The 25,172-nt window shown below is 42.5% G+C and overlaps 1 protein-coding gene across 6 annotated transcripts in view; it reads right to left on the reverse strand.

The window, feature by feature from the left end:
* LOC126106388 (F-box/LRR-repeat protein 17-like) overlaps window positions 1-25,172 on the reverse strand; it is a 71,055-nt gene that overhangs the window by 28,373 nt on the left and 17,510 nt on the right. For 5 of the 6 annotated variants that reach the window (XM_049912656.1, XM_049912658.1, XM_049912655.1 and 2 more), the window contains exons 3-5: window positions 22,305-22,473; window positions 14,826-15,145; window positions 1,963-2,151 (exon numbers count right to left, since the gene is read on the reverse strand). In XM_049912656.1, the coding sequence (XP_049768613.1) occupies window positions 1,963-2,151; window positions 14,826-15,145; window positions 22,305-22,473 (678 nt within the window). The remainder of the gene's footprint in view (window positions 1-1,962; window positions 2,152-14,825; window positions 15,146-22,304; window positions 22,474-25,172) is intronic. The other variant, XM_049912659.1, reaches the window with a different exon arrangement.

Raw genomic sequence — 25,172 nt, forward strand, 5'->3', positions numbered from 1 at the left:
ATAACCTCGACGTGACTGTCAGTTGGATCTCCTGAAAGCAAATGATGCATATAGATCTCTGAAAGAAATGTGATTTATTCAGTTTGCACTTGAGACTCGCATCACGCCTTGTCTGAAACAGAAGCCAAAGGTTCCATAAGTGTTCCTTGGTGATGGGACTCATGACTACAATTTCAGCTAGATAGTCTATACAAAAAGAGACATGTTTTGTGAGTTGGTCCAAATAAAGTAGAAAAAAAGGCCATATCACTCAAGATCCCAAAAATAATCTGCTGTAGGTAGTTAGAAATATGCCTCTGACATATCAAATATGGAAAAATACTGTCCCCCACCAGTTTTTCAATGAGTTCTTATGGACACAGGATGAGGTACGTGTTGACGATAAAGTGTGCATTAATTGTCCTCTCGAAACTGCTGCAAAGACACAGCTTGCCAATCAGTTTCTTAATAACCACTAACAGCATAGTGCACTGGCTAGACAATACAGATTCAATTACATCCAAAGCAGTGAACCTGTCGAGTTCCTCCTTTACTTGGTCACAAAGCACATGTGGCAATGGCCTGGCTATGAAGAACTGAGGTTGTGCTTTGGGGTTAAGAGTAATGTTTGTCCTTGCCTTTCCCAGGTGGAAAAGTGTCTGAAACTTGCTTGCAAAGTTCACCCAGTTCTTGAGAGGGCACCAGGTCAGAAACTAAGTTAACCAAATCTATGACCATAAACCCAAACTCCAGAAGAGCAGCTGAGTCAAAAAGATTTGCAGTAAAAGCACTGTCCAATATAAGGAAAGTCAATGAGAGGATCAGGGCCTCGTATGCTGCCTCTCCTATCGACTGTACGAGTATAGAGATTTGTTGCCTGTTATAAATGACAAGAAGACTCGAGGCAGGAGAAAATGGTGGGGAGCCGAGGCACAGATATGCATTAGATTTTGTAAGTGATGCAGCAGCGCCTGTATCACTTGCAACCGTATGGGTGTCTCATTAATATATACACACACACTAATGAATAGTTTGTTAGAAGCAGTCGCCAGATTGTCACTTGAAGGGCAGACGGTGTTAGTAGACTGAGAGGTCAAAGATGGAGCCTGAGCCACAATACGTCCTTTCTTCCCACAGTAGTAGCATGAAGACCACTGCTGAGGACAAAACAAGTGCAGCAGGAAGGCAAAGTCTTGTGGGAACTAGTGCACTGCAGATGTGACTGTGTGGAGCACAGCAGCCACACACGGCGTACCGCTGTGATGTCAGTTTCCAAAGTTGAACTGGAAGGGGAGGGAGGGAGGGAGGGAGGGAGGGAGGGAGGGAGGGAGGGAGGGAGGGAGAGGTAGAGGGAGAGGGACTGGTGGAGGGAGGAGGGAGGAGGGAGGGAGCAGAGAGCAGGGAGGAGGGAGAGAACTGCATACTGCAGATGCTCGACACAGTGCAGCATTGAACTCTTGGGTAGTCCCCTGCACAGCCATTCGAACAGCCCCTACACACTAATACAATAAGAAGCAAATTTTATAACTAGACTAGTCACTCCAACGATGACAGGTTTTTACAGAAAAGAGAGCCTTCACAGGTGCAGATGACTGTGGCAACGTGCCGAAGATCCAATTACTGATGTACACTAGTACACAGTACAAGTTGTTGTGAGTGGCACGTAACTTTAGTTCCACTACTTGCCCTGCTCACTGTCTGGTCTCTCACAGAGGTATTTTCACCAAAGCGAATGCTGCAGCGCTTTCTTCCCTTTGGCCTCAATCTCTGAGTCCACAATCTCCTAGATGGGACCACATTAATGGACAGTCAATTCTAGACATGCAGATAATTAGACAACTGGATGATATGGCCCTATAGTGGTATACTAACACTGTGCATGGCAGAACTAACAGATCTTTTTGTAATGGTCACTGTGTAATTGTGGGCATGGATGAGCTCCACTTTAAAGGAAAGTATGATATTTAATCTGGTGTAACTCACTCAAACACAGCAGGAACCAAGTGTTGGACTTCCCGATTAGTGGCACCGAAGTGGAGACGCCGCAGGTTGTGGAGTTTCCCCAGGGCGTTGAGAGTTTTTGTGGCCTCCTCGACGCTGATCTCATGGTGGGTTATCAGCTCGAGGTTCTCTAGCACGTCGGCACACATAAGTAGCAGCGGAACTATACTCCTGCGGAGAAGAGCACAATACGGCTTTATGTGCTGATGATGTGTACAGGTAAATCCTTCTACACTACTCAGTCAAATTCACAACTCTAAAACAGTCAAATGTGGGGAGTCAGCACTCAATTGACATCTGAAAATTCTACAGAAATGTAGGAAGACCTGAAGCAATGGTTCAAATGGCTCTGAGCACTATGGGACTTAACATCTATGGTCATCAGTCCCCTATAACTTAGAACTACTTAAACCTAACTAACCTAAGGACAGCACACAACACCTGAAGCAATGACTCGACTATTGGAGAAAAGCAAATATACAATATAGTGTTTACAGATTTCAAGCAATTTTGAAACAATTCCATCTGGAATAAACAGTCTGACATTCTTAAGGCAGCAGGGATTAAACATAAGAAGCGAAGCGAAACATGATCTACAATTTGTACAGAAACAATTTGCACAGTAATTGCTGCACAGTTAATATATAATGTGGCTCTTTTCAATATAGCCGCACCTTTTACATGGTAGGAAAAGCCAGTGACTAGCTATGGTAGGAGGTCACAGGTAGTCTTTGGGACAGTACTGCACCTTGGTCGATTATGAGGGAATGACTCATGGGGTGCAGGGTCGGGAGCAGGGTTGCGAGCAGGATGAACAAGGATATTCTGTAAGTTTGGTGGGCTGCAGAACACAGCTTTGGGTGATGCATGCAGGATGTCACTCATCTCAGAGCTGAACCCCTGGGGAGGATGGATTGAGCTCTTCAAAGCCAAGGAGACACTGGGTGATCAGAGGAGTGCTGGTCAGTGGTCAGTTAACACATTTACTGGTGTCACTAGAGGAGGCCGCAGTGGATATCTGATTGTGGATGAGCTGGAGAGAAGCCTGTCAATAAAACCTCTGGTATGCTTATCAGTACCTCTCTAGGAGAGACTGTCTTAAAACAGTACTATTAGTGTGGGTCGAGAGGTTTGCATGTATGTTCGTGTGACACTAAGAGCTAGGCGGTAGCATAGCTACTGGGAGGGTCTCCCGAGCCGGACAGGTCTCGGTCGAAGAACCAGACGAAGTGTATCTCAGAATGCTCTATTTTCCCATTCCTTGTCCTTCACCTTTTCACATTTTTCAGAATGGGGAAATGAACCTTGACAGCTGTAGAGAAAGCTTTGAAAGTCTGCAGGAAGAGATGGCAAATGCAGTCCTCAACCAGTAAATCAGGAGCAACAAGATTTGGGTTGGAGATGAATGCATTAAGGCATTGCGAAGAGAAGAGAAGCCGAGGAAGGCTTGCTACAAGTTGCACATATTGCTCGAGGCAAAGCACAGTTCAAAGAAATATTGAGAAATAACTGAGCAATCCTGACGAGAGCAAAGAGAATGTGCATCAAAGGAATGAGGAGGCTCAACAAGATTTCTTGGGGAAAGAGGTGCGAAAGATGTCTTGTAAAGTCACCTTCTTCAAGAATAGATACCAGAGTTGCCAAAAATTCATCAAGGACAATAACGGGACCACATTCACCAATGAGTTCAATACTGCTGTGAGATGGAAACAATACTTCAGGGAGCTCCTCAACTGTGATGATCCTGAAGATGTGCTTGAATTTCAACATCCTGACATTGTAGATTTAAATTGCTGGAGAAAATTAAGGTCACCTACAGTGGAGGAAATGAAGATTCAGATAATGAAGAGACTCCAGAAGAGAATTAAAGTCCAGGAGAAGATGGAGTCCAGGCAGATGTCATTCAAGCTGAAGGAGAGAGACTCCAGAAGAAAATACAGTTAATCAAGAGGATCTGGATTTTGGAGGAGATCCCAGAAGATTGGAAGACAACAGTCGTCTGCTCTGTATACAAGAAAGATGAGAAAAAGGATTGCAGCTACTACAGAGGGTGCCTCTCGTAAGATCTTTTCTAACTGTATTCTGGATAGAATCCAGCCATTTGCAGAAGCAGTGACTGGTGAGTATCAAATGGTTTCAGAAAGGGCTGTTCATATGTCAACATCTATGTGCTGCAACGGCTTACCAAAAACATGTGGGAATGGGGCAAAGACCTACATGTGCTATTCAGGGATTTTACAAACAGGTATACTGCATCCACTGAGAGAGCCTTATGAATTGCCTAACCAAATTAGCAATGCCCAAGAAACTCATCTGCCTAGTTCGAGCCTTTCTCACTGATTCCAATGGGAAAATGAAGCTTGTGAAACAAGTCAAGGAGAGCTTTTACATAAAAGGAGAGCTTTTACATAAAAACAGAGTTCAGACAAAAAAATGGTGTGTCACCGATATTGTTCGACCTGGTGTTCAAAAAAACGAATGACACATTGTGTGAGGCAGAAATCAGAGCGAGGATCAGAGTTGCAAACTGATCATACTTAAGTCTGTGTCAGCTTTTTAAATCATGTAGTCTCTAAAGGAATTTCAAATTCCACCTGTGCAAAACACTGACATAGCATCTAGGTCTGTAGAGTCGTGAAACATGGAGTATGCAGAAAAAAAGACTTAAATAATCTTCTCATTTTCCAGTAAAAAGTCTTACGAGAGCTCTATGGTCTGGCAGAAGATAAGATCATTGGAGAATGGAAGATCCAACATAATTGTGAGGTGGCTGAAATCTGTAACAGACCAAACATTGCAGACCTGATGAGAAGCAAGCAGCTAGTATTGGCAGGACATGTCACTCAGATGGGTAAATACCGAAGGCCTTTGAAATCCGTGGATTTTACTTCATGTGAAAGAAAACCACTAGAAAGACCAAAGAAAAGGTGGAGGAATTGAATGTACAAGGACTTGCTGCAGATCACAGAAGGTGACTGGTGACAGAAGGCACAAAACAGATTCCAATGGAAGAAGAGACTCGTAGCCGTGCATGATCCTCTGGACCTGTTTGCTTAACGTATGTAAGGTAATCTTTACATTTAGCCAACTCCTGTTTTCCTTTGCAGATGCAGTAAGACTGCAAGGAACACACTTTTTGAGATGGAATGGCTGACAGTTTACAAAGTTAGATATAGTTGGTGGTTGGTCCACTCGATATGAACAGAAGAGGTTGAGACTGACATATAAGAAAAGACTTGGTAAGCTGAGAAGGACCGGGTGAAGTGGATTTCAGAGCAGATGTTGAGGAAGTGGAGATACAAGCAAGGATTTTCCCATCACGAGCCCAAGTCGTGAAAATATTATCAATGAATCTGAACCAGACAATTTGTTGTAAGTGTTGACTGGATAGGAAGGAATCAAAATGTTGTAAGACTCTTAAAAAATTATCCGATTTAAATGTTGGCAGAATATCTGTGGGCTCAAGTGAAAATTATTCTTTCACTATCCAGGGACACAGCACAGCGATACCAGTGCACTGTACATCCCATTATAATTAATCTAAAAGAATATTGAAGAATGCTAAAAAAATCCACTATTTTGGTAATGACTGTGAGGGAACATTAAACAAATTAATTTTAAAAAGACACGAGAAGAACAGCTGAAAGATAGCACAAAGACCCTACAAAATGAAATACTATTTTCATCTAGTTAGCTTCAGTTTTAACATGTTATCATCACCAAAGTTCAGTTTTACTTTATTTTGGAAGAGAATTGGGCAAATTCTTCTTGTGCAGAATGGTCCTCAGAATTCAGACGCATCCTGAAGGCAGAAGTTTCCATAACTTTAAACAATTTGAGAGTTTTTAGGGAACCTGCAAGCAAGGAGGAGGAGGAGTAGTGTTGTGATGTCTCGAGAGCACCTTGTAATATAACTTAAAGAATAAATTAGCATCTTTTGTGTGAGAAGAAAATTTGATACCAGCAAGGTATGTAGCTTTTAAATATTTAGAACTGTGGATCTTGTGGACAGTCATAGAACTAAATACAATAATACACTGTACAGTTTACACATTCCTGAGGACCTTCGCACTCATTCCATTAGCCCAAATGAGAGGTTCACATTCCTCATGTGCTTGTTGCTGTTAGAGTATCCTAAAACATCAGTGGGGAGAACTTACCAGTTTACAAAGTAGTATCTGTGCTCTGTTCAGAAAAAATGTATGTAGCACTGTTTAGAAAAAATTACTGGTAATTGAACCTATTTCTGAGTTTAATCAATTAAATTTCCAGTTAGATCAAAAGTATATTATCCACGCCTCTCAAATCTTCAATTATTAATTTTACATTCTAAAGGAAAATTAATAGCTATTATTTACTACACGAACAAAAAATATAAAGGGACAAATAACAAAAATTGAGGTTTCTTCCATTCCCACAGGGGTGGAAAGGAAGAAGCACACAAGATAAGAGAGACGCTCAAGACATAATAGACCCCGTAACTGAAGGAGTGGGAAGGCAGAGGGCCGGGATGAACCACCAAGCCCAGTTGAAGCCAATCCAGACAGGATGAAGGGGGAAGCAACACCGATAAGGTGGAAGGTCCCTCCCTTAAATAAAGCCATAAAAACCCCCATCATGAATAAAACATAAAAACGAGTTCCACCGCTGAGGCATTGTCAGCCAACACCAGGGGTAGTGAGTCTGGAAAGCTTAAAGTCCATCACAGGGTGGCTAAGTTGGGATAGTCCAATAAGATGTGAGCCACAGTCAACATCAATCCACAATGACAGATAGGCGGGTCCTCATGACGCAGGAGACAACCCTGAGTAAAAAAAAAAAAGTATGGCCAATGCAGAGCCAGCAGAGGACAACAGAGGTCATACAAGAGGCCCGTAAGGAAGACCGGCATAGAGTTGTAGAATCCTTAACTGCCCTGAGCTTGTTCGGCGAAGAAAGAGTGATCCATTCTGCATCCCGAAGGCCCAAAACCTGACGTCGTAATGCCAAGCGAAGGTCTATTTCTGGAATGCCAATAGCAAGAGATGGCCTGGTAGTAGCTAATTTAGCCAGTTGCCTGCCAGGAATCCCAACAAGGTCTGGGGTCCAAATTAAAACCACCGAGCATCCACGTTGAGTGAGGAGATAAAGGGACCAATGGGTGACAAGGGAAACACTGGCCGATAGCGTGCAAACTGCTTAATGAGTCACTACAGATAGTGAAGGGTAGTCTTGAGCAGGAGCGGATATGGTCCAGTGCACGCTAGATGGCTACCAATTGAGCAGTAAAAACACTACTGCCATCTGGCAAGGAATGAAGTTCCATGCGTCGCGCATAGGTGTAAGCAAAACCACTGCAGCCAACAACCATGGAGTCATCAGTATAGATCACTTCTGAACCCTGAATTGCTGGAGCTCAGAAAAGAGCGACTGCATGCGGACAGCCGTGGTAAGCCCACATCATGGCCGAGACTGCAGCAGGGTGATCGTGTCTGGATAAAGGAGACCATAATTAGCGTGCTTTGGGGTGCAGCGAATGTGGAGCGCATAAGATATCGGACATTGCTGGCGCAAAACTTGCAGTGGTGGAATCCCCGTCTCTGCGAGAAGGCTAAGTACAGGCCTCCTCTGGAAGGCACCAATCGCAAGTCGGACCCCACAGTGGTGGATGGGGTCTAGTATCTGCAGTGTCGAAGGCAACGCAGAACCATAGACAGGACTTTCATAGTCTAAACGAGACTGGACCAACGCTTGATACAATCGCAGGAGAACAGAGCGGTCTGCACCCCGTGTGGTATTGCACATACACATAAGAACATTGAGATGGGACCAGCACGTCCTCTTCAGCTGGCGAAGGTGAGGGAGCCATGTCAACCGGGCATCGAAGACCAGAGCCAAGAAGCATGAGTGTCCACCACCTCAAGGGGCTGGCCATCGAGGAACATTCTGGATGGGGATGGACTGCACGGTGACAGCAGAAATGCATGACAAGTCTTGGCCCCCAAAAACTGAAAGCCATGGGAGAGAGCCCATGAGTGCACCGGACAGATTACGCCCTGTAAATGGCGTTCTGCAGTATCCATTACGGAGCAGGCGAGGTAGACACAAAAATCGTCAACATACAAAGAGGGGGACACTGTCAGCCCAACAGCTGTCACCAGCCCATTAATGGCTACGAGAAAGAGAGGGACGCTCAGTACAGAACCCTGTGGAATGCCATTTTCTTGCCGATGGGGAGAGCTGTAAGAGGAGCCAACTTGGACCCGAAAAGAGTGACAAGAAAGGAAGTTACAGATAAAAACGGGCAGAGCACCACGGAAGCCCCATTTTTGAAGGGTGGTGAGGATACTGTGGCACCAGGTGGTGTCATAAGATTTATGCAAATCAAAGAAGACTGCAAGGAGGTGTTGCTGATGGGCAAAAGCCGACAGATAGCAGACTCCAGGTGGACCAAGTTATCCACTGTAGAGCAGCCACAGCGAAAACCACTTTGAGTCAATGACAAAAGGTCGTGGGATTCAAGGATCCAAAACAGCTGCCGTCTCACCATGCCTTCAAGGAGCTTGCAGAGGGTGTTAGCAAGTCTAATTGGATTGTAGCTATCCAACTGAAGAGGCAGCTTCCCTGGCTTCAATACCGGAACAACAATGCTTTCCTGCGACTGTGCAGGAAATACCCCCTCACCCCACAGACGGTTGAAGAGGGACAGTATCCGACGGCGGCCAGCCACTGGTAAGTGTTGGAGCATTTGGTTATGTATCCGTTCCGATCCAGAAGCCATGTCAGGACAAAGGGCAAGGGCGCTGGCAAATTCCCACTCAATCAATGGGGCATTATATGGCTCCAAGCAGTGAGAAACAAAAAAAGACAAAGGCAGTCGTTCTGAATGCTCTTTCAGGAGAAGGAACGTGGGTGGATACTGAGTCGATGCCGAAGCTTGAGCAAAGTGCTGAGTGAAATTTTCTGCCACAAAGTCTGGATTGGTAATGACAACACCATGCACAGAAATTCCTGCAACCCCGGTGGGAGGACAGTGCCCAAAAATTCATCAGAGTTTCACCCAGACTTGTGAAGAGGGGGTGTGGGGACCTATGGCAGCTACATATCGTTCCCAGCAAATCTGTTTCTGAAACTGATTAGGTAGCGGGCCCAGGCATGGAGTTGTTTTAAGACCAGAAGAAGAGCAGTAGAAGGGTGGCTCTTGGAGTGTTGAAGAGCACGGCAGCAGTCTTTCATAGCTGCAGCAATTTCTGGAGTCTACCAAGGGACCATCTTCCAGTGGGGGGAACCTGAAGAAGAAGGGATTGCTGAAACAGCTGCTGAAAGGATGGAGGCAGTCAAAGTCTAGATTCATAAACACTGTCGTGTGGCAATACAGGGGGGACGGGAGCAGAGGAGAAAGCAACCCAATCCGCTTTAGATATGGCCCACTTGGGAGGGTGACGAAGTGAGAGACACTGAAGGAAGGTCGAAACAATTGGATAATGGACGCTGTCTCATTAGTCATCGTGGACGCCCCACTGAACGGAAGGAAGAAGGTCAGGACTGCAGACGGAGAGGTCAATGGTTGAGAAAGTGCCGTGCGCCACACTAAAGTGTGTGGAAGCGCCTGTGTTTAGTAAACAGAGGTCAAGCCCTGCCAGAACAGCTTCAACTGTCCTGCCCATGGCAATAGTCGCATGACTACCCCAAAGAGGGTTGTGGGCATAAAGTCCCCTAATAACAGGAAGGGAGAAGGGGATCATTGAAGAAGAGTGGTGAAGGCATGAGATGTGGGCGGCCTGTCAGGGAGGTAGAGATTACAGATTGTGATTGGAGTGGCCAGATGGACCCTGACAGCAACGGTTTCCAGAGTGGTACAGAGGGGAACCCATTTACTACCAATGTCCTTACGGACCAAGGCGCAAACACCACCAGAAGCCCGCAAGGTGCCAATTCGGCTCCGACAGATAGTGTGGAACCCAAGAAGGGTGGGTGAGTAAGAATTGACAAAATGGGTCTCCTGGAGCACAATATAAGTGGCAGAGTAGAAGGAAAGAAGGGGCTGCAACTCTGGAAGGTGACACAAATATACATTACAATTCCACTGGAGGATTCTCAAGCCAGAGTCCAAAGTGTAAGTGAATGGACTGGAGTCAGTCACACCACCGAGTCACTATCTGTCACCGATAAGGATGGGGTAATATCCATATAGGTGCGGTTCATTGACTGTAGGAGGGGAAGGCTGCACCTCAGGGGGTACCAGAGGGGCCTTGACCTTGTTCCTGCATTTCTGCTTCTTCTCTTGGCAAAGAAGAGCAGGGCAGACTTCAGTGAGGGCAGGCAAGGAATCACACTGTCGATGTGGAGCAGCAGATCACCTTTCCGGGGGGTGCCGGGAAGAGGAGTCCCGGGAGGGAGCTCCAGTACCGGTGGCCTCCGAAGGAGGAGAGCACTTCTCTGGCAGGGGAGGGGTAGCAGCACCCGAAGGGGTGGGTATGGGTACTGAGGAGGAGGGGGAGTGGGAGAGGGGGAGTGGGAGAAGGAGGAGAGGAGGAGGGGGGAGGGGGAGAAGGGAGAGGAGGAGGAGGCTGAAGGCATGGGGCAAATGGGATGGGGATGGGAAGAGGAGGGAGTAGGAGGGGGAATGGGTGTAATTGGAGCAAAAATAAATGTCATAGACACAGGATGGAGCCGGTCATATTTTTGACAAGCTTCAGTGTAGGTGAGCCGATCTAAAATTTTGTACTCATGAATCCTCCTTTCTTTCACAAACACCGGGCATTTAGGTGAGCGGGGAGAATGCTGTCCATTACAATTTACACACATTGGCAGGGGAGCACAGGCACTCCCCTCATGGAGGGGGCACCCACAGTCACCGCAGAGGTGATCAGTGGTGTAGCGGAAAGCCATGTATCCAAACCTTAAGCATTTAAACATCTCATCAGTGGTGGAATATAAGGTTTTACATCACACTGATACACCGTTAACTTGACCTTCTCTGGGAAGACATTACCCTCAAAGGCCAGGACAAAGGCGGCCATAGCGATGCGATTGTCTGGAGGGCCTCGCTGCACACAGTGGATAAAACAAACCCCTCGCCACTCGAGGTTAGCACGGAGCTCCTCATCAGTTTGGAGGAGATCTCGGTGGAAAATAATGCCCTGTACTGAGTTCAAAGATTGATGGGGTGTGATGGAGACTGGAATGTCGCCGAGATGATTACAAGCACGCAGGGCGTCAGATTGGGCAGCAGAAGATGTCTCGATAAGCAAAGCATCGGTCTGCATTTTACTCATTGATTTAAGTTCACAATACTTATCTTCAATTGTGTCCACGAAAAACAAAGGCTCGGTCATGACAAAACTATCGCCATCCGTCCTGGTACAAACCAGGTACCGAGGGAAAGGTATCAACCCAAGCTGGCAAGTTTGACCCTCCTCCCAGGGGGTGGCCGTAGGAGGGAAGGCTGAAGGATCAGAAGGAGTGTCACATCTGCTACAACTCTTATAGACAGCCACAGGATGGCCATGATGGTGAAGCTTTTGTTGCTTCATGCACAAGTCGTTCGCCCTAGTACCACACAATCCCCGTGGGTGCCACCCAGCTGCAGCAAGAGCCACATGGCACGGTGGCCATTATAGGGAGTTCTGGTGCCCCAAAATGATGAGCATCAACTCCTGGGCATAAACAAGCCATTAACAGCTCAGGTACAAGTAGTGTCATCCCTGTGGTTTCAGGGGGCTATGCCAAGTGGGTACTTAACAGCCCCACCAAACGGACTGGCTATGGTGCTGGTGACCTAGCAGGAGGGGGACCAGGGTGCAAAGGGAAAGGGGAGGGGAGGGGGAGAGGAACCTGCACCATGGAAGCTAGGTAGGGAGTTCATCTCCAAGTGGCTCACACTGAATGGAAAATTTTGGAAATGGAGGTCAAACCACAAGGGGGCAAAATACGTCGAAAAGGACGTGGAAACAGCAAACTAAACAATAGCACAGACCAAAACAAAGCCAGGAGGATAGCCAGGTCAACATAAAGAAGTCCACTAAGAGGGAAAAGAGGGGGCACGAACAAAGGAGCAAGGATAAGGAGGGAGAGGAACAGGGATGGTAATGCAGCCTTCAAAGGAAAGGAAAGGAGACTGCAATAGCTCGGGGGCTTGTGCGTACCACACACATAGTTACAAAAGGACTGTGGGCCCCTTTGGGGGGTGAAATTTTTCTTTACAGTCTACAGTCTAGAGCAGTGGTTCCCAACAGGTGGTCCACAGACCCCCAGGGGTCCGCGAGCTATGCCAGAGGGGTCCCCGAGATGCTATTATAATAAAAAAATATATTTAATATATTTTGTATGATAACAGAGTTTTTGTTTTGGCCACTTCCTGCATGAGCAGAGCTTTAGTGAACGCTAACTTTTGTGTCTAGCAATAATCAAATCTTTAACAATAACAATAAATTGAAAAAGTTTTAAGCACAATATTTTTTTCAATAATGAATATGTCAATGTTTTTTCTAAGTACCAAAAATAGAAAATGTATAAAAAGACTCTTAATTTCACTTTTTTAGGAGCCTGATACTGTGATATGACAAGGTACCAATCATGCTCAATGAGGGGGTCCTCGAGAAAAATTTGTTGGTAACCCCTGGTCTAGAGAGTTTAACTATGTAATTTCACATAGATTGGCTGATAAAAAATACATAAAAATCACAATTGTATCAGATCAAAAAAGTCTCGAAAATTGTATCATTTCATTTGAGAAAAAAGAAATTTCATTTATTCTCCAAATATTAAAGCGTAATTTCGTGCCAACACAATGGTAAAAACAACAAAACATCGAGTACAATAAAATGGAAATACAGACAGAAAAATTGCTAAAATTTTGTGCAGTTATCATTTACTTATAGAGTATGGACACGACAAAATTTGTTTGTGTCAAAGACTGAGCAAAAAACGCAGTGATATGTAATGATCAGAATTACATGCCTTCTCTGGAAATGATGGCATGATGTGTAAACTTCACTTTGGCTAATTGGGAATGTAAAGATAACCAACCAAAATTAAAAGGTATGAATTAGGACAGAGTGGTACTAGTCAAGCAGAGGAGGGGTTGTGCGGAAGACAGGCACACTTAAAAGTATGCTAAACTATGGGACAAAGCCCTTACTCAGATTTGTAAGCCCCCCCCCCCTCTCTCTCCATACTATCACAACAACTAAACATACACATGGTCACTGGTGTCTCTGGGTGCTGAACCAAACTGTAGAGCTCAAGGCCTCTTCAATGGGGTGAGCAATAACCTATCCTAATTCACACTGTTATTCCATTCAGGTTTTTCCAGTGTTAAATTTTACATATAAGTGGATTTCAAAATAAAAGTAAAATTTATTACTCAGTTAATGCCCATAATTTTGCACACAATTCAGTCATTTAACTTCCGACAGAAGAGAGCAGGTAAAAAAACACTATGACAAAAAATATCAACACTTTTGGAGGCGTGTGAGGTTTAGCTGAAAACTTTTTGGAAAAATACTTTTTGTATTTATCTTTTACACACTGGATGCATGAATTCAATTCCACAAACATTTTTAAGATAATTTGAATAGTAAAAGTATAGGTCCCAATATACCAAGCTTGACTAAATTCCAAAACTCTTGCTCCATTATCAATGGTAATTACTTCCAAAGTGGAATTTAGCACGTAAAGTTCACAGAATATTCAGATCACACTAATATGTCTGAAATCATCAATTTTTATTCAGATATTCTGAGGAGACAAAATACAGTTAAAATGAAATTTTAGTATTAACTGTGGTCTCTTTCCTCAAAGCACCGTCTAGTGGAGTAAGATATCTTTCTGTGCTCCACAGTATATTCGTCATAGTTGATGGCAAAAGCTATTTATTGTCAAAAGTACCTGTGATGAATTTAAATTAAAACTGCAAGAGGAGTATTCAGTTTGTTATTTTTCAATTTTCTTTATCACCAGTGTGTCAAAGCATAATTCTGTGTCCCTTCTGAAGACAAACCAATGTGTTTGGATTTTAGAGTCTTTCAAAAGTTTGTAAACAGCAAACTGGCAAACATGATATCTCTCATGTGACTCTACGAAAACTGAAAAATAATTAATAGTAGTTGATACCTGTCTTCAATTCTACTGACTTAGTCATCATTTATCCTAATTAATCTACTGAAACATAAATGAAAACAGCCAATACATTAAATTGTAAGGCAGAACCTCCACACAAAAAAATGAAATTATTACAGTAGGAATCAATCAAATTCCAGAAATGATTAGTAATGGGACTGAACTGTTTTGTTTATGATAAAATGAGTATTTTTTTCACAAGCTTTGATTTGAGTGACAAGTTCTTTAAGACAGGTCCATTGCACAGAAATGAACATTTTGATTATGCTCTACATGTAGTTCTTAAACTGAAAGTCGTAAATTTTCCTGCTGAGATGGGCACCGAGCTCATGGAGGACTATACTAAATAATTTACAAAACATCAAACACAGAAGCTTCAGTTTACATCTGATTTCATTGTAAGTTACCTTGGTATATATACAGTTTTATCAGAAAATAAGATTTTTCAAAAGAAAAGGCAAATTTTTAGACAAAATTGCTGGATAGCAGTTAGCATCAGTACTGCTGATAGATGCATACCGAAGTAAAACTGATACACTTACTAGCTTTCAAAACCAACAGTTCCTTCCTCAGGAAGGAGGGAGGGACGTTCGGCGAGGGTTAAACAAGAAGGGCAGGTCACATGCCAGGATGGGAAGAACTCACGTGTAGTGAACAAACTGAAGGATAGAAAGGGTGCGCACAGCAGAGGTGGCAACACAGCGATTGATCGTACGAGACGAGCGTCACGACTTTAGACTCACCTGCCTTTGACTGATGTCCACCTGATACGCAGGCTCTTGAGCACACATTTATGGGAACTGATGAAATACTCGGCATCTTGATACCAGTAGCATAGGCCAAAAACGTCTCCCAAGCCCAAGTCACTTAAATGTGGGCAGCCATCAGCTATAATGCGCAGTGGAATCACCTTGTCTGCATCTTCAGTTTCTCGTATGTGCAGCACTCGCAGGTCTGCCAGCCGTGCCACGGCATCCAAGAATCTCACGTTTGCCCGGACACCCTTGTCATAAATGGACAATGTGCGGATCTTTCTACAGCCAGCAAAGAGGTTGTCTGCTTCCTGAATCAAAGCGAAGCAGACACGAGTCAGGTTTATGATACACTATGGATAATTTGCAGAACTGATACGAGTACAAAAACAAAGCCAATTGTGTATATACAGGACATTGAAACTGCACATCTTAACAAATCAACTCATTAGACACAGGGAAGGATAAAAAGGGTGACAAAACTGCCCCAGAATTCCAAAATTACACGGATTACATCATCAGGGGTATCTGTATATGCTACGTGTGACAGAATTTCAGTTACACTGCAGTACTTGCCATCCGAATGATGTAATGTAAATAGAGTAAGACAAAAAAATGACACACCGCAAAGGAGTTAAGCAAATTGGTCACAAATTGATGCTCATACAGGCATTGACGAATGATGCAAAACTGTAGACCTGATGGATGGATGTGTAATGCTGCAGCACAATGTCGTCATGCAATTGGCAAGGCTAGCAAAAAGAGCAATATAAATACCAGGGCACAAAGTCTTTGCAAATTTCATTATGTGTACTCATTTGTACAGCAACTATGACTCACAGACAAGAGTGTGTGTGTATATATATATATATATATATATATATATAGTCTTTCCTTCTCCTTCCCTCTTTCCTGACGAGGCAACCGTTGGTTGCGAAAGCTAGAATTTTGTGTGTATGTTTGTGTTTGTTTGTGTGTCTATCGACCTGCCAGCGCTTTTGTTTGGTAAGTCTCATGACCAGCAACAAACTGTCCATTCGCATGAATGGACACAGGCAGACAGTGTTTGTTGGTAATGAGGATCACCCTGTGGCTAAACATGCCTTGGTGCACGGCCAGCACATCTTGGCACAGTGTTACACCGTCCGGGTTATCTGGATACTTCCCACTAACACCAACCTGTCAGAACTTCGGAGATGGGAACTTGCCCTTCAGCATATCCTCGCTTCTCGCTATCCGCCAGGCCTCAATCTCCGCTAATTTCTAATTTCAATTTGCCGCCGCTCATACCTCACCTGTCTTTCAACAACATCTTTGCCTCTGTACTTCCGCCTCGACTGACATCTCTGCCCAAACTCTTTGCCTTTACAAATGTCTGCTTGTGTCTGTGTATATGCGGATGGATACGTGGGTGTGTGCGCGCGCGTGTGTATACCTGTCCTTTTTTCCCCCTAAGGTAAGTCTTCCCGCTCCCGGGATTGGAATGACTTCTTACCCTCTCCCTTAAAACCCAAATCCTTTCGTCTTTCCCTCTCCTTCCCTCTTTCCTGATGAGGCAACCGTTGGTTGCGAAAGCTTGAATTTTGTGCGTTTGTTTGTGTGTCTATCGACCTGCCAGCGCTTTTGTTTGGTAAGTCTCATCATCTTTCTTTATATATATATAATAGAAGGAAACATTCCATGAAGGGGAAAAAAAATTAATATATATATATATCACATGTCGGGATTTGAGAGAGAACATGTAGTTGGGCTCAAAGAACCCAGTCAGAATAATCAGCGAATCATTCCACATTTGAATATGAAGTGATACCACTATTCGAAGATGTTGGCAGGCATAGGTGAATGGTGGCAAAACATAGTGTCACGAAGGAAGCGGTGACCAGAGATGACAGAATGTGACGGCCGAGCAATCGTCAGAGAGGCACTAAGAGCCTCAAATTCATCATTATCATTGATCCATTGTGCAACTGGTGCTTCAGTGACTGCAAAAATCATTAATAGGAGGCTCACACAAAGGGGGCTGAGCTCACAGCAGCCCATGCACCAACTACCATTGACATCTGCACATCGACATGCCTATTTGCAGTGCTGTTGGGTACATTTGGCTGGGAATCACATTGACTGGAGTAGAACTGTCTTCAGAGATTAGTTCCATTTCAAACTGAGCACTGATGAGCAGTGAAGACGTATCTCGAGGTGACATGGACGAAGGTGTGATACCAACCTGATTGTCGCCCACTATATGGCCTGACAACCAGGAGTGATGGCCTGGGGTACCATTTCTTTTCATAATAGGACCTTTTGGTTATCATCTGCAACACCCTTACAGAACAAAAGGACACTGACGGTATCTCACACCCCAATTTGTTGCCCTTCATGGCAAACAACCCTCAGCTTGCATTTCTGCAAGATAATGCCCACCCACACAGTGTGATAATTTCTACAGCTTGTCTTTGTGCTTGCCAGACCCTACCTTGGCCAGTAAGGTTGCCGGATCCCTATCCAACTGAGAACATTTCAAGTATTTCGGGCAGGACCCTCCGACCACCTTGAGATTTTGATGATCTAATGCGTCAGTGGGATGGAAGTTTGCACGATATGCCTCAGGAGGACATCTGACACCACTTTCGATCAATGCCAAGCTAACTGCTAGCATAAGGACCACAGCTGGACCAATGCATTATTGGCTTGCTCAATTTGTGATGCTCTTTGTCTTGAATAAATCATTCAATTTTTCTCAAATTGTAAACATTTGATTGTTATACACTACATTACTGCTATCAAATTCATCCTATTTGGATGCTTCTGTCCTGGTGGGTCTCTTTTTTCCTTCTTATTGTGGTATTGGTTTATGAAAGAAGTTTAACAAAAATTTGATATTTATAATTTAGGAATTAACACAAAATGGTTATTTCAAATGTGTATGATGTTGAATGAGTGGGGATCATAACAACACAGATTCATATACATACTGTGTTGGGAGTAGCTCCTTGCCACCCCAGTCAGCACGTTGCATATAGCTGATGGTCTGAGACCACAAGGAGATACTACCATTTTGTTCTCAGTTCCTCTAATCATTTATTTAAAAACTGTACCCATGTGTGTGTATGGGGGGGGGGTTTGAGAGAGAGAGAGAGAGAGAGAGAGAGAGAGTGACGGGGGAGGAGGGAGGGGAAGGGGCATGGCGAATAAAATGGGAGAGTGAAAGCGGCTTATTAAATAATTATGTTGCACTAGTTAGCTACCATTTGTTTCTCGTACTGAAAGGTTATTTACCACAAGCATCACTCAAAAATTTTAAAATAGCAACAGATTTCTAACTGAATTCTTACTATCACAAATTATGAAGGTAAATATTTTGCTGGTGAAGTGTGAAAATAAGCTGTATCACCTAAAAATTTACCATAGCAGATTCCCTTGATATTTTCCCTTTCTTTTGATACACAGTGCAATATATTTGATGTAAATAGTTATTATGGCTATATCTAGTTCAATATAACAGTACAAGACAGAAATACTGGTTAATTAAGGGGAGAGCCTGGCACTGCTACTCTTGAACAAGGCTTCCAATATCTGGTTTGACGCAACTCTCCACATGAGTGTCAGTGATTAGAAAAAAAGTGATGCAAAATGGACAGAGCACACTAATAAGGCTGCAATATTTTTCCTTAAGCACATACTTTTGACAGAACTCTAATAGAGGTACACTTTCAAACTTTTTCCAAATCTGAGTGACACTGAAAATCTTCACAAGCCATATGTAAATCCTTGGAGACATTGTCTGCACTTACGCAGAGAGGGGAACAAAAGAGACTGAAACTTACTTTATTTCCCTTGAAGCCTCAAAATGTACTATTGAATTCCTCTATTTAGGTATGATATTATGTGTAAATCTCAGACAGAATTTTTATCGCTGCTTTTCTGCTGGTGAGGAAAATACACAAAACTATTATTTGTGATTCCCAACATCACAGAGTTATTTTATCTTAAATGGCTCCACACAGTGATACATAGTTCTTATTAACTGTTCTTTCCAGTGGAAAAATATATTTAGTTTATCTGAGTGAGCCATTGTAACTACCACAAAAGTAAAATCCCACATTTATATTGCACCATCAAATTCATACTTCAATCGATCCCTCGGTTCCTTCCACCACAGCAATGCAAATGTCTCAAACCAAGAGGCCTACCGATGAAAAAGGCACTTCAAAGAGGAAAAGCAAATTTTCACACGAATCACCGCCAGTGGAGAAATGAAGGTTGATCACCAGTCTGGTTCTGACTGGTAGAAACAATTTCATATTGGTATCGGTCTCACCAATTTTTGGATTAATTGCTTTTAAATGATATATTGAAAATAGTGTTTCAGCATTCTAGAAAAAGACATTCATCTGGCAGTTCATTTACTTAATAAATAACACATCCACAAATTGCTACTTCTCATGCGTGGCCACAATGTTGCCGAACAGCTTTGTTAGACTATAATGTTGGCAATAACCAACTTTTACAGTCTGTACCTCAATTGTCCATGACAGAGGTTGGATTGTTTCAGTTGTCAACAAACTGAGTCCATTCGGACTGGCCTTAATTCTGAGCAACAGGAAATTGGAAAATGCCTGCCACCGCTGGACGGGATGGAGATGTGGCAGCACTGCCGAGTCATACTCGGCCACAACTAGGAGGCATGCAGTTGGAGCATTGCCGCCATGCAACTGGTGGGCACTGTGGCTGTCCCTTTGTGTTTGGATGGCCCTTTTCCTTAACCTCACGGGAACATATATGTGGTAGACAGCCTTGCCTCTGTGTACTCGGGCTACAAAATCTTTGCAAATGTCCCCACCACTGCAGAAATGGAGAACTGGTAGAAACTTCACTTTTGATCAACTCACTCTCGGCTCCTAGATGCAAGGAATGTTTCAGGAGGGCCGTCCTAATTTTAGTGCCCTGTCTCTTAGCTGTATCCGAGCCTCCACATTTCACTGGTGATAATGATAGTCGTGTCCCCCCCCCCCTCACACACACACACACACACACACACACACACACACACACACACACACACAAAATGTGTTTCAATATTTTTTTCACCATCACTGTACTGTCATTCTCAGGGCGGTCAGTCAAAGTTTGGGGACTGACTAAGCACACATTTTCTCCATGTTCAAATTGTGGCTAACCGAGTCATGCATAGTGGTTTTCAGAACACTGAGAGCCTCTGCTACGATCTGTATAGTCATTCGACAGCCACCATTTGAAAGGTTATGAAGACGTGACACGATTCATCACTTTTGCTGGCACGAAGCTCCAGAGTGGGATGCATCATTACGTCTTCCTGACACCTCTGAAAAGATGTTTATAGCTTAATAACTTGAGAATTTTATGAAGCAGAGTCCTTATAGTTTTTCCATACATCACATCATATATCACCATACTTTGAGTGAAATTTGCCACTGTCAAATTGGTGCAGCCAATCTATTTTCCAAAATACTTTTGGTCTTTCAATTTCATTCACAGTTGTCTCTATCCCACTGGAGTTTTGACTTGATGACAAAATTCAAAAGTTACTATTAAAAGTAAAAAAATTAAAAACTGCGAGAGAAAGAGGAAAATGTACCCAATATCTGATTACAAAATTAACAAGCCAAACAGTCACCTCACACCCATCTCAGTCACTCAACATCAGCTGCTTTACCTGCTCATGTGTGGAACAGCTACGTACATAGAGGGGCTTCAACTGTACTTGGCTTCCACATATGGAACAATTACTTAAAAATCTGAATGTTTAAAACACCTATAACATAATCATTGCTTATCAGATGAGTGTTCTATTCATAATTCATTGGAGTCCCTTCAAATACTGAAAACTGTAGTGGATTACGTTAAAATAATAAAAAACAATGACTGTTATAGTTTTTAAGTTTTTCTTTCCAAACTTATATGCCACTTTCTATGAAGATAACTGTTCAGCCTGACAAGTACAACATATAAGAAGCTGTGCAACTTGATGTCAACTGACTGATGTAGGCATGTAACAGACATGTAACTTTTGGGAAAGGTATTGACCATATTTTTATGCCCCTATTTGCCTTGTACCATAATTTTTTCTAATTCGATAGTAACTTTGCATTTCGCCTTTTCTGTATTTTTTAACTCTAGGAATGGCTTATAAGAATCAAATCCAACAAACTGTTATAACTCTGACTGAAGTGATCAAGACAATTATAAAAAAGGGACTAAGTTTGGGACAGAACTCATTGTGACTCATTAATTGACCATAAATTCCACTGTGTGTGCCAACATGTAACTGTAAGGATGTTCACAGAAACAGCAATACTGATACTCAAAGCCTAAAGCTGACTGACAAGGGACTGTACAAATTTCCCTCACTGATTTGATTCTTATGGGATGTGCAGGGCATGACTATGATTTCAACACGCATAAATACTAAGATGCAACTCTCAACCATTTTCAAGAAAATTATGTTTGAACATTCTACAGATATTTATATACTTTGTATGGCCACTAGTACTAACAAAGTAAACAGTAAGTGTGTTAAGCAGTTGGTTTTGGGAGTGTAAGGTCCAAGGATCGAATATCACCGCCTGCACTTTTTTCCCTTCATACATAATTATTATGACTGTCCAAACCATCATTACTGAATCATTCATTTACTATTTTCATAGTCTTTATGCTGAAAAAAGAAGAAAAAAGCTTCATAATAAAAACAAAAAATGGATATGCAACTTCCAATTAATTCAGTACAGTCATTTTATTTATATTATTTTATCTACATGTGGCAAGTGTAATGTGTAACCTATGGAGCATGTATGAGTAAGGGGGATACTGATCATGAGAATATTAATTATTGTGAGATGTAGCAACTGTAATGAATGTCAAATCTTTGCATGTGTATGGCTTTTTCAGGGTGTCTATTGCATAACAAATTTGGGTTACATTCGTAAGCAGTTCTCGGTCATCACACAATTTCTCCCTGTATCACACATATCTGTTGTTAGAATTATGTGGGAAGTGATAGTTGATCCACAGACCTCACACTTATGAAACTACATGCTTACTCACCTGGCTTCAGAATCCTCGATTACGTTTCACCATATGAATCGTGTAACCACACGTAAAATGTTCAAATTCGATTCTCTCAAAAACGGTTGCATGTTGTGTCTTGCTATTTGCATATGTTGAAGTCCTAGTCAAGCTCTACACAGCCTGCCAATACGAATCATATCGGTGAGAGGAAGTTTGCCCTTGCGAGCTAGACAGCATTGTGAAGATAAGATATCACCCAGTTTAACTGATCTAAGTCAAATTGGTCGAGATAGGTGGCAGCATAGTTGAGACTGACAGGAGCATCAGAAGAAAAAAAATAATTTCATTACTGTTCAGACACCCCTCATAGTGAGTGATACTTCCTCCTCAGCAGGGATCTCTCCAGCACCGATACGAGACACTTACCAAGCAAGTCAGCATCTGCCAAAAGTTAGTCTCGAGAGTGGTGAGGTGTGGGCAGCTTCTAGACAGAGCCTGGAAGACACCAGGTGAGACTTCTTTTTCTAGGATCACAGTCCGCAGCTGTGGTACTGCAGAAAATGTTGCAATAGCCTCCTCTTCACTCGTTTCCTGTCTGTGCCAAGAGTAGTAGATTTGATTTTAGTTTCATTTGCACAAGCACAACATTTTCAGCAATAAATCACATAACTGCAAATGTAGCTTTACTGACACAGTTGTGTCCACTGCCTGTTCACAACAGTATGAGTGGGAAATTAAGATATCTTCACTTTCAAAGCAGCATAATTAAACGATTCACAATGGTTCAGGTGACCTGATGACCATACAAGTATACTTCTGTTAACAACTTCGTTTCTTTCACAACCTAATTCAGGAAGCAGTCTCACAACAAGATATTTGGAGACACTTTCACAATATACTCTATAAAAGAAGTTTTTCCACTGGTTATTCAGTGCTTATTACAACCAACCCTTGACATAGATGCAGTGCATAAAATTCTGCCTCACCGTGTTTCTCTCTCTCTCTCTCTCTCTCTCTCTCTCTATCTCTATCTCTCCTTCTTCTTCTTCATCATCTTCTTCTTCTTTTTTCACAATGGTTCAAAGCTACCAGTCCATTTTCAAATAGTATCTTACAATTTTACAGCAGCAAAATGTAGTATAAAAAAGATAATTCTAACACACAATTACCGTATTTACTCGAATCTGAGCCACACATGAAAAATGAGACTCTAAATCAAAGACAAAAAAATTTCCCGAATCTAAGCCGCACCTGACATTTGAGACTCGAAATTCAAGGGGAGAGAAAAGTTTTAGGCCGCACTTCCAAATCGAAACAAAGTTGGTCCATTGAAATATGAGACACAATTAGGTCAAATGAATGGCGATACAGCTACAGTAGTTTGGTTCGAGTCGTAAGCTTAGCAGTTAAGCTTTACTAGCTAGCCACTGCTATGCGTCAGGTGCTCCATCCGTATTTATACGGGTACCCTTCCTTTTTCACGTGCTTCGTCTGGTTTGAATTGATTGCTTATTTTTCTTTGATCTGATAAGTGCCGTTCTTTTTGTTATAGGTGTTTACGTCACTCTAAGCTGAAAATGCATTATTGTACTGTGTCATGCATTCATCTACATCTACATCTACATCCATACTCCACAAGCCACCCTGACGGTGTGTGGCGGAGGGTACCTTGAGTACCTCTATCGGTTCTCCATTTTATTCCAGTCTCATATTGTTCATGGAAAGAAGGATTGTCGGTATGCTTCTGTGTGGGCTCTATCTCTCTGATTTTATCGTCATAGTCTCTTCGCGAGATATACGTAGGAGGGAGCAATATACTCTTTGACTCTTCGGTGAAGGCATGTTCTCGAAACTTCAACAAAAGCCCGTACCAAGCTACTGAGCGTCTCTCCTGCAGAGTCTTCCACTGGAGTTTATCTATCATCTATGTAATGCTTTCGCGATTACTAAATGATCCTGTAACGAAACGTGCTGCTCTCCGTTGGATCTTCTCTATCTCTGCATTGTTTGTCACATTCTGATAATGAGTGTTAACGGCCTGTTGCAGCTCGCGGCATGGCTTGCTTTTGTGCACGCTACCGCCGCTTACAATTAAAAAAAAGAGAGGAATCGTCTCATTAGTGAAACAATGGCAAGAGACTGCTATTTGTTGTTACTTACACTGCTGCTTTCTTTGATAATGATCAACAAGAACTAAATAATAGACTGCGTATGATAGAAGATCTTCTGAACGAGACTTAAGTGAAAAATTTTCTCCGTTTGAAAATCTTTGCAGACGCCTCTTTAGTACATTACATTCTGCACAGAAATTAGGGTCATCTTAGATTTAAAAATCTAGTCAATTGCCATGCTTCATTTCTGACTGTATCACTATTAGGCATAAGAATAATATGGATATAAACATGACACAATATGTATATTCTTCCGCGTTTTCTGTTGTCTCGCTCTAGTTTCATAGTTTACTAGGCAGACAGGATTTAAATGAGATAGCAGCAAACGCAAAAGAATACATGGCAAAATGTTTATATTGGTATTATACTTATGGTGAAGAGAATACTGCATGTGATTCACAATTCAAAAAGTTCCTGTTAGCAACTATCTCTTCTCACAGGTAGGAAAAAATTCAGAACGTAGAGTTGGCCATATTGACAAATATCCCAAACAGTCTTGCCAGTCGGATTTTCGTAGTAAATTGAAATGCTGCTACATTCGAAGATGACCAATACGGAATTTGTATTTACTTCGTTGAATAATGTATGAAAATGCAGTGGTGGAAACTCAGGGGGGAGAAAAAGCTCGTCTTCCACATTTTTTTTAAATTTATTTACTGACGCAGAGATTTTGCCTGCAAAATATGCCTGTGTAGCACTACATATATTTGACAGCAGAAGTTAGTTGTGGCGACACCTACCAACATTTTTCAGAAATTCTGCCTACTTTGCACTCGATTATAAGCCGCAGGTGGTTTTTTGGATTACAAAAACCGGACAAAGCGTGTGGCTTAGATTCGAGTAAATACGGTATTCAAAGACAACATTTATGTACTAGGCTTTAAAAAAAAAATCAGCAATAACCATGTGTTGTCCAGTACTAAAAAATTCAAACTGGATCATATTTAGTGGTGACATACTAGACATATAACATTCAGTCTAAAGATTTTTAGAACAATTTTTTTTCATTTCAGGTAGTTGGCAATGTTATTATTTATCTTTTGAAACACTGTTCCTGGGAAGCAGAGATTAAAAAATTAGAATAAAAGTATTTAAATACAAACTGTCTAGAACAGAACACATG

This window comes from Schistocerca cancellata, chromosome 10 (assembly GCF_023864275.1).
Source record: "Schistocerca cancellata isolate TAMUIC-IGC-003103 chromosome 10, iqSchCanc2.1, whole genome shotgun sequence".
NCBI classification, from domain to species: Eukaryota; Metazoa; Arthropoda; class Insecta; order Orthoptera; family Acrididae; genus Schistocerca; species Schistocerca cancellata.